Source organism: Bidens hawaiensis, unplaced genomic scaffold, assembly GCF_021521415.1.
Source record: "Bidens hawaiensis isolate Kalapana, Puna unplaced genomic scaffold, B.hawaiensis_p1.1 tig00021378_1, whole genome shotgun sequence".
NCBI lineage: Eukaryota > Viridiplantae > Streptophyta > Magnoliopsida > Asterales > Asteraceae > Bidens > Bidens hawaiensis.
The window spans coordinates 134,744-146,108 of record NW_027493320.1 but is presented as its reverse complement, the minus strand read 5'-3'; the positions used below and the strand labels follow the sequence as shown (position 1 = coordinate 146,108).

The 11,365-nt window shown below is 34.9% G+C and overlaps 1 protein-coding gene and 1 pseudogene across 1 annotated transcript; both read left to right on the top strand.

Annotated features, from left to right (window-relative positions):
* The first annotated feature begins 5,515 nt into the window (after positions 1–5,515).
* On the top strand, positions 5,516–8,277 carry LOC143563396 (putative disease resistance protein At1g15890; annotated as a pseudogene).
* Positions 8,278–9,180: 903 nt separating this feature from the next.
* Positions 9,181–11,023, top strand: LOC143563395 (uncharacterized). The gene is made up of 3 exons (XM_077050941.1): positions 9,181–9,288; positions 9,740–10,420; positions 10,664–11,023. Exons 1-3 carry the CDS (start codon positions 9,181–9,183, stop codon positions 11,021–11,023), a joined length of 1,149 nt encoding a protein of 382 aa, XP_076907056.1.
* Positions 11,024–11,365: the final 342 nt, after the last annotated feature.

Below are 11,365 nucleotides of genomic sequence, written 5' to 3'. Positions count from 1 at the left end.
GTACAATCAACACAAATGACTAATTACACATGCAACCCTAATATTATACTATTATTACAATTCATCCCTTACAATTTTACTATTTAGGCTATGTGTAGTGGATGGGCTACAAATTGGGGCCTTTTGCGCCATGTGGCGCTCAGTCAGCAAAGAGTGGGCTTTTGTTTTTGAGGTGTAATAGTGTAGGGGCTACAAATAGTAATATAATAATAATATATATACATATATATATCTATCACACACACATGTATATAATAATAATATACACACACACATGCTGGGCGACAAGAAAACCCCGCCCCCCGCCCCTTTTTGCCGACATATTGCCGGGGGGGGGGGGGGTGTTCCCCCTTCTTCTCGCCCCAATTCGCCCTTTGTCTCGCCCCATTACGGATTGCCTTACTACATGACATTATTTTCCCCTTTAAAGATTTTTGTCCTCAAATATCCAAATAATAGTAGGGGCTTGTTGAATTGCTGATCAAAACTATCAAAGCCAAACTGTTGTGCTTTATCAGGTCTTGATTGTTGAATTGTTTTCATTGAAACATCTTTCTCAAAAGTCAGAACATGTAGCTTTAAATCTTGTAGTCTTCACATGTATGGGCACTGTGATTATCAAACTGGACTCTTTGATATTCCCGTATTACACATGATGGTTGTACATAGTTTCACAGCCCATGTATAAAAAATTAGCTTTATATATGACAATGACAAAACCCAACTGTCTCGTTTATTTGGATCATAAAGTGGGTTACCCGTGGTATAGAATCAAGCATTTGTACTTGGTACCATCCTTGGATTGTACCATTTAATGAATCTGTGATGCTCACCATCTAGCAAAGGAACGCTTAGTTAACCATTAGTTATCTTCTATGGAGAGCTTTTAACATTCTTTTCTTTTCTAGCAAACTACAAGTTTGCCAAATATCCACTATAATCTGTTTTTTTTTCCTCCCAAATGACCACCACCAACATTTAGTTTAGCAACTTGTCTTGTAAGACAAAGAGCTGTGGGTAAGTAACGATTCTCACTTCTTCTCCCCTAGGAACCTAATTCCATTTTCTTTAAACTTTGAGCAAGTTGGTCAATAACAAACCTGATAAGTGGTAATGATACCAAAGCCAATTCTATATCATTTGTTTTCAATATATTCATACATAATATTATAACAATCTCAATATCCATATATGGTTCCTATTTGTTACTAGAATTACTTCCAAATAAAGCTCATTACTTAGCTTGTCAATGGTGGTATATTCATTTGAATTATATCGATCTCCCCACCAATGTTTTACCAAATAGCATTTCCAGCCTGGTTTCCAAATAAATGTTTCAAAAACGACCGAAGCAACACCTAACTGCCAAGTTTTCTTGTATGTGATCCAAGCAAAATCTCCACGATATTATTGTTTTTCTAAGCCTTCATAAGAGCACCTTCTTACTTAAAACAGTAATTGAATACCTAATGGACAGTATGGTGGTAGTTTATTTATAAGGGTACACTTACCAACCATCATATTCGTTAACACTTCCTCTATTATTACAATTCACCGTCTCTCAAGAACGAATTGATAATAGAAACACAAATGAGCACACGATATTTAGGTAAACCTCTCATATTATTATAATCAATAAACTAGCTTAAAAACTTGAATACAATAATTCATCTCATAATACAAAAACCCTAATCATGGCTATGTATTAATAGGGTGACACAAACTTGGCCAACAAGTAATTACCAAATATAAAGCTCAATTGCAACCCCATAAACCCATTACAACATTAATGGATTCCATGAGCCCAATAGGTCCATCCTGGTCACCTATGGGACCATATTAATGATTTACCAACAATCACCCCCGTAATTTCGGAAATGTAATTGTAACTTGATTTTTCTTGTTCTTCAGCCATTGATTGTCTTCAGTTCTAGATCCAGTCCTTCAAATCAAGGTTCATATCTAATTTACAACTTGAAATCGTAAATTGAATCAATTAACCTAGAAAATCAAACAACAGTCTTCTTGTCACTAACTTGGGTAGCAAATATAACTGATCGGCTTTGGTTCCGTGGTTCCCGAGATCAATAAAGAAGATCTGGCGCAACTTCTTGAAGCAATTCTTTGACACTCCCTAGATCTTCCTTGGCGTCTCTGATTGGTTAACCCTAGATCACACTCTGCAGATCTCTCCTTGGCGAAAACGATCTGCCCTAGATCTCTTCACGACGGCGACATGCTTCCATGGGTGTCTAAATCTTGATCTCAACCTCGGGTACTTCGATCTTAGACCACGATCACACCAAGCTTTGATACCATTTCAAGACACAAGATCGATCAAACACTTTATTACTGCAAAAGAAAAATGACTCAAAATCTCGTTTCAATAATTCTCTATTGATCACACATCTAAAGCCTCTAACCAAGCCCTATATTTTAAATCTGACCCTAACTTGATGACCAAGACATTACTATATTAAGCATATTACAATTAGGAAACAAAACCAACTTAACCTACTTGTCAACTTAGGTCCTTCCATATTCACCAACTTGTGAGCACGGTCCGGAATTACCAACAATCACCCGGTATGGATTCGAGTTCCATTTGCATAGCCTTTATCCACTCCGGTTTAGATTTTGCTTCACCAAAATTCCTTGATTCACCTTCTTCTAACAAAAGAAGTTCAATGTCTTCCACTTTCGAACATAAGACATAATCATTGAACTTAACCAGCGTGATCGAAACACGTGTAGATCTTCGTAAGTTAATTTCCGGTTCATTATGTACTGCTGTCGCTAAATCACTTGGTGTTGGTGTCGCTAAACTTGTTGATGAGTTGTTGGAATTAGTGACCAAAGTATCATAATCTGTTGCTAAAGGTGCTGATGGAAATGTCAAATCCGTTTTAAACTAATTTATTGACTGTTTAACAAAAATAGTTTGTAAAAATAATCAAGAATTTAATTTGTTCTTATTTGATATTCAAAATTTTGACCACAAATTAAAACATAGTAGGATTAGATAATATTAATTTTGTTAAACGTATTATGTGTAGAAACTTTCTAAACATAAGTTTGAGTATAATAAACCGGTTTATTGTAATAATTAACTCCAAAAATAACATATTGATTATAAAAAAATACTATTATTAGAATAATTATACATTGAATATTATAAATTAAAAAAATAAATTATATTCAACTAATCATGTCCAAAAATAACCGATTGATTATAAAAAAAATATTCTCAGAATGTATTATATTCTAATATTTAATATTTCCATGTTTAAGGTTTTTCTAAAATCAGTTAATATTTAATAACAATACATTGACTAATTTAGGAATCAAATAATAACAATAATAAAAACATAAATTATTTCCTTAATTATCGTTTTTATAGTCAAAGCTTTAAATATAATTTGAATTTCAAATAATAGTAAACATGTCAACTAATAACGGATTAAGTTAATGTACATTTATATTTTTAGAAAACTATAGAATAAGTTATATTTGGAAATTCAATATTATACTTTAATATGTATTTTAAATATCAATATTATATATAGTAAATTTAGTAAGTTTATAATTTAGTAAATTTATAATTAAATTTTTTGGAATATTAAAGATTAATATTATATATGAAACAAATAATTTACAAACAAATTTATTAAACATTCAAAACAATTGTATCATTAAATCGAAGTTTCTGACTTTTGATCAAACTGAATCAAAATTGGACGAAAAAAAAAAAATAAAAAATTGGACGGAAATTATGTTTGTTAATATTTAGTAAAGAAACAATAACAAATTGGACGGAAAAAAATCAGAAATTGAAAGGAAATTCACTTCTTAATATTTAGTAAACAAAACAATAAGAAATTGGACGAAAAATTTAAGAATTGGACAAAGAAAACAACAAAAAATTGAACGGAAAAAAAATTAAGAAATTGTACAGAAATTCACTTCTTAATATTCACTAAACAAAACAATAACAAATTGGCCGGAAAATCTCAAAAAACATATAATATGCTTATAATAAAGTGGGCGGAATATATTCATCGGATATTATAATAAATAACTAACTCTATGTGCAAGAATGGATTGTTAATTATCTTTAATATATTCATCGGAGAATCGATCTGTTATAATCATCATTAATTGATTAGAAAAATTGACCAACAAAAACCTTATAACATCTCCTCTAAGAAACGATCAATTTTAAACGATCAGAAAAGATTTTAGAATAAAATGTCAATAGTAAATAAATGAAGGACTAAACACTAAACGATCACTATCAAAGGATTAAGGGCTAAACTGTCAATAGTTCATAATAATTATCCAAAGTTCAAGGGTGAAATTTACAAAAGTTCATTTTTAAAATGTTTTAAATTTATATATCAAAGAACCAAGGTGTAACAGTAGCCAAATTCTTAATCACTGTCAGTTGTCGTCGTGACAGCGGCGTCTATATTGATGAAGACAATGATGGTGGTTGTAGGGTGTTACATATCAAAACAGGTAAACGAAGCTAAAGATGGAGAAGAACAAATCACATAAAGGAGATTGATTTCTCAAATAATTAGCTTGCTTCATCACCTATCGTCTCATCGTTCAAGTACAATCAACACAAATGACTAATTACACATGCAACCCTCATATTATACTATTATTACAATTCATCCCTTACTATTTTACTATTTAGGCTATGTGTAGTGGATGAGCTACAAATTGGGGCGTTTTGCGCCATGTGGCGCCCAGTCAACAACGAGTGGGCTTTTGTTTTTGGGGTGTAATGGTGTAGGGGCTATAAATAGTAATATAATAATAATATATATACATATATATATATCTATCACACACACATGTATATAATAATAATATACACACACACATGCTGGTTGCATATAATTTTTATTATTACAGGTAAAATCGAGCCAAATTGAGCCGAGCCGAGCCGGATCGATTTAAAACCGAGCCGAGCTTGAGCTCAAATTTTTAGCTCGATAAAGAGCTCGAGCCCGAGCCGAGCCAGCTCGATTGAATATCGAGCCGAGCTTGAGCTTGCCTTGGCTCGGGCTCGGCTCGACTCGTGAACATGCCTACTTGGAAGTGTTAAGTTATGAAGAGTTGTGGAGAAATGGGTTAAGTGACCTTATATAGGGTCCCAATTTCTCCAACTTTTACATTTCGTCCTTACAAAATAAACGTACCGAGGTACGTAATACACCGACTATAAGCAAATATAAAGACATACACAATCCTAAAACTAATATAGAATATTGGCCCTACACAGTGTTATTGTAACATTTTTATACCTGGATTAAGAAGTAGTCGTTTAACTTAATTTCTTTTTTTATCGGCTAACTCACACCAACCCACCCTAATGACACTCACAATCTAGATGTTTTTGAACCCTCAACAATAGTGAAGATTAGGAATTCAATATTATATAAAAATGTTGACCCATGTGTGTCCTTGAAAACTAAACATCGTCAATGTTTGTAAAAATAACAGATTCACTTGCAACATGGACATCGTACCTGCAATTATAACACCCGTTGTTCAAGCTCTGCTTGTTCCTGTTAAGAGACACTTGGGTTTCTTGGTTTCCTCAACTGACAATGTCAAACACATGCGGGAAAGAGTGAAAGTATTGGATGCTGCGGAAGAGGATATGCGTACTCAGCAGGAGTTAAGGAAAGGAGATAGGCGAGTGGTGCCTCATCGTGTCCCGGATTGGTTGGCAGAAGTCGAATCAATCAAAGAAAGGGCGGGGAAACTTCCAGCAGGCCGAGTTGGATGCTTTAGCCTAAAGACGAGATATAAAGTAGGGAGAGAGTCATCTGATATTCTGAAAGACATAGACCGTCTCATGAACGAAAAAAGTAAGATGGTGTGGACTGATGATATAATACCTCTTGGTGCGGTTAGCCCTCCAAGGCCATCAATCTCCCCAGTAGTTCATGAGGATGACCAAAACAAAAGCATGATCCCGTCCAGAGGTACGATACTCAAAAAAGCGTTGGAATCACTTGAATCAAACAACTTAAAGACCCAAAAAATGGCTCTCTGTGGAATGGCGGGAATTGGAAAGACTACAATGATGAATGAAATAGAGAAGGTTGCTAAAGATAGGAAAATGTTTGATTTAATTGTGAAGGTGGCTGTTGGGCAAAGTCCGAACCTGGAGCTTGTTCAACAAACTGTTGCAGAGCAGACAGGTGAAACTTTAATTCAAACAACTAATGATACAAGGGCTTTGCATCTTAAGGAAAGATTCAAGGTGAAGTCAGAAGAGGGTAAAAAGAAGATATTGGTAATACTCGATGATGTTTGGGACTTCTTTAACCTCCAAGATATTGGACTAATGAGTCCTTTGCCAAATGGCTTCAAGTTGCTTCTCACAACACGAGAAGAATCTACTTGCGCCAATATGGACATCGAAGCTGGTTCAATTTTCAAAATTAATATTTTGGAAGATCCAGAAGACAAAAAGTTATTCTGGGATACTGTAGGAACAGTTTCAGGTACTGAAACTGACCTGCATAATATTGGAGAAGATATAGTAAAGAGATGTGGTGGTTTGCCTATTGCCATAAAAAACTATTGCTTCCACACTTAAAAATATCAATGAAAAGCATGCATGGGAAGATACACTTTCTTGTGTACAGAATCAAGACTTTTCACATTTTCGTATACATGAACGAGACAATGCTGTCCTTACTAACATTTTCGAGTATAGCTGCCAGAATCTCAAAGAGGATGATCTTAAAGCAACTTTTCTTCTTTGTGGATTGTTCCCGGAGGACTATGATATTGACATTGAGGACTTGGTGATGTATGGTTGGGGGTTGAAGTTTAAGAATTTTCATGACATTGCAACAGCAAGAAACCGGGTGCACACTAATGTTAACAAACTCATACGTTCGAACTTGTTGATTAAAAATGATCGTGAAGGCTGTGTCAAAATGCATGACCTTGTGCGGGATTTTGTTTTAAGCCGTTTTTCAAAAGTCAAGCAAGCTTCAATAGTGAGCCATAATAATAATGTTTCTGAGAAGCTTAAAGAGGGAGAGTGTTATGAGAGAATTCTATTAAACTGCTCAGGCATGTCAGAGTTTCCTACAGATTTTAATCACCCAAACCTTACACTTTTGATGTTAGTGAATGGGCATTGGGCACTAGATTTAAATCACCCAAACCTTGAACTTAGTGGAAACTGGGCACTCAAGTTTCCAAAGGTTTTTATACTAGCATGGAGAAACTTATGGTCGTGGCATATACGAATATGCATCGGCCATTGCTTCCGCAATTCTCGACCAACCTTCGAGCACTATCTCTTTTTTCATGCTCGTTGGTGGATGACGATATATCTTTTCTGGGAGGGCTTCTTAACTTGGAAGTACTTAGACTTGTCAGCTGTGGTATCGGAGAATTACCATCTGAAATAGGGAGGTTGAAAAGGCTAAAGTTACTTGATCTGACCGGATGTAATACCCTCTGTATTGATGACGGTGTTTTTCAAAACTTGGAAAAACTTTAAGAGCTTTATATGAGAGCATCTGAAGGGAGCATTCTCATGTTCTCGGATGCAAATTGCGATGAACTTAAGGTGCTTACATCGAAACTTTCTGCGTTAGAGATCGAATTCTTTCATAACAAGGCCAAACTGATTTACTTCTCCTTTGAGAACCTGAAAAGGTTCAGCATTTCTGTGGGGGGCATATCAAAATTTAGAAAGAAATTTCGAGGTATCCGTGTTGAAACTCGATTATTAAAAAATACGTTGAAGCTTATGATCAGATGCAGTGAACTTGTTGAATGCAAAATTAACAAGTTGTTTAGCAAAACAGAGGTACTTTATTTGGTGGTGAAGGATATGAGTTATCTTGAAGATATTCTAATACATCCTCCTCCTCCTCAAAGTTCATTTTCCAATTTAACGGAACCGCGCGCTTGACATACCTCTTCACAATTCCTGTGGCAAAAGGTTTGACGAAACTTGAGAGACTCTATATTACTTCGTGTCCTGTTTTGAAATCAGTGGTACATGGTGAAAATAATGAACCCGAGGTGATTACATTCCACAACTTAAAAGTTCTTCATTTGGATAACCTGCCCAAGCTGGAAAGTTTGTGTGACCCTATCAATATTGTAATGGAGCTTCGAGAGCTGATGGAATTAACACTCAAACATCTTCCGCGTATTATTAAAATGAGAATCTTCAACAAAGAGGTAATTAAATATATTTCAGTTTTGACGTTTTGGATTTTTTAATTATATATAATAAGTTTTGAATTATGTGTAGATTGTGATGCCAAAGTTGGATTATTTGAGAATTAAAGATTTGAAGATCTTGACGGGGGTATGGCCTTGTGAAATTTCTATGTTGAGAAAGATTAAAGTAACAAATTGTCCTCATCTTATGACTCTTTTTCCAAGCAATCCAATGAGATTACTGAGTCATTTAGAAGATCTTTGTGTTAAGAAGTGTGGTTCCATTAAAGAGTTATTTAACATAGACTTGGGTAAAATTGAGCAACTTAGTAACAGCGTCCTCTTGAGAAAGATTACCGTGTGGGAATGTGACAACTTAAGAGAGGTATGGAGGATAGGAAATTATGAAAATGACCACTCTAGTTTCCGTATCCGTAGCTTTCAAGCGGTAGAACGCATATCTATCTTTTTGTGTGGGAGGTTCAAAAACATAGTTACACCTGCGACTACTTATTTTGATTTTACGTACGGTTTCTGTCATATTAAGTTTGAAGCAACTCAAGGGATGGAAGTGGTGTTCGAGATAGCAAATCTAAGCAATAGAGAACAATCCGACGTAACAACTCAACAACAACCATTAGTATTACTTCCCAGTCTTGAAAAATTAGAATTAGAAAGATTGAAGGATTTAATTCATGTGTGGAAGTGTAACAATTGGAAGGAATTCTTTATTCTTCACAAACACCAACCACAGACCTCTTTTCAAAACCTCACGACCGTATATTTGTTTGCATGCAATAGCCTTAAGTACTTGTTTCCACCTATAATGGTCAAGCTTCTTTCCAACCTAAAGGAAGTCAACATACAATATTGTAAAGGCATGAAAGAAGTTATTTTAAACATAGATGATGAAGATGAAGACATGATGCCATCTACATCTGCCCACACAACACAACCAGTACCATGTTGCTGTTGCTCCCTCGTTTTCAAGAACTAAACCTCATTCATCTAGATAATCTCAACCAAATTGGTGATGGTGTTGCCAAAGGCATAACTCATGGTCAATCTAAGGTACACGTGTTTTCTCAATCTTCATCATATTTACACTGTTCTATGATATTTTGTAAACTAATCCTGTATAAATCTGAAAGGAAAGATAGATAAAATGGTTTCTTAAAATTTGTGGTTTTCCGGTTCCTTAAAAACCACATATTTATAAAAACATCTATTTCATTAAATGTACTGTTTTCCATTCAGCGTTAACTAAGCGAACTTTAATAATCAATGGTCAAATATGAAATGAAAGCCCACTTAATATCAATTTTTTTACCGGCAAAGTATTACACCATCTTTTGTCCATCATGAGACTTGAACCCTCATAATTTGGTAGGGACTCCACTTTAACAAACATGTTGATACCACTGGCTACAAACCCTTTGGTACAACATATGATTTGGGTTAATAAGCTAACTTAGGATTATTAATTAGAATTTTTAAATACCGGATTTTCATTTTACTGCAGTTTCATCAATTGGACATGTTCTTATGGCAAAATTCCAACAAGATTTATATAGAAGAATGCCATGCTTTGTCAAGTGTAATACCATGTTATGCAGCAGAGCAAATGCAAAATCTTCAAGAGTTGAGTATAAAAGAGTGTAATACAATGGAAGAGATATTTGAAACTAAAGTGATCAACCATAACAATATTAGTGGTTGTAGTAGTAGTACAAAAGTCCCAATTCCAAGACCAACAAATATTGCTACACATAAACTCCCCAACCTAAAAATACTGAACATCCATAAATGTGATTGCTTGGAATTCATATTCACACTTTCCACCCTCAAAAGCCTCAAAAATCTCAAAATGTTGGAGATAAGCTATTGCAAAGCAATGAAAGTGATTGTGAAGGAAGAAGCTCGAGAAGATACAATGGAAATATCTCAGCCGATGGTCTTTCCCCAGCTGAAATCAGTTGAACTAGACTCTCTACCAAACCTTGCAGGTTTCTTCTTAGGGGTGAATACCGACTTCCAATGGCCACTATTAGAGCATGTCATGATCAATGTTTGCCCCCAAATGAGGGTGTTCACAGCTAGTCAGTCGACAGCTCCTAGGCTCAAGTACATACACACAAAGCTAGGAAAACATAATCTTGAATGTGGCCTTAACTTTTACGAGACACCTACGTTGCGTGATCAGGTATGTTTTGTTTTTTTTGCTTTACATTATCGAAACAAGATATCATCCAACTAAAAGTATTAAACACATTTAGTTACATTATAAATTAATAAATTAAGATAATACAATGAATCATAATTTTGTGTTTTTCTTGGCTCTAACATCAGGCCTTACATATGAAGTGAGACAAATGGATTCTAAGATGTTACATCTACCCTTGTGTTTTCTCTAGCTATTATTTCTCTTCTTGTTTTGCCTTTGCAGACACCAAGTTTACATGGTATAAGGTCGCACCCTACTGTTCCAGAAAAGAGAACTTGGTCTTTATATAATTTGATCGAATGCAATTATTATGATGATGAACGTACAAAGATTTTTAAATCCAATGAGCTGCGACAACTGCAAAATCTTGAAACAATCCACTTTTGTGCAAATCATGATTCTCCTAATTATTGTGTGAAGGAGGTATTTGAAGTAGCATCGGAAGTAACAACCAATACTACACAAACTGTTGTGAATATTCCAAAGCTAAGAGAAGTGCACTTATTGAGTTTAAACAGTCTCAAGTATATATGGAAGAACAATCACAGGAGAATATTGGAGTTTCCAAACCTAACAACTTGAAACACGTTTTTACATGTTCCATGGTTAATTGTGTCATGCAACTCCAAGAGCTACATATACAAAACTGCTCATCTATGAAGTCAATTGTCAAAGAAGAAGATTGTGATGCCAAAGTGAGTGAGATTATATTTCCCTGTTTAAAGTCCTTAAAACTTGAAGATCTTTGGGATCTCGAGGGATTTTGTTTAGGAAAGGTCGATTCTAAATTGCCATCCCTCAATACCTTGGTAGTTAAGGATTGCCCAAAAATAAAAGTCTTCACAGCGGGCCGTTCAATTACTCCACAACTAAAAACACTAGAGACAGATTATGGGCCCTTGAATGTTGGAGAAGACATCAATT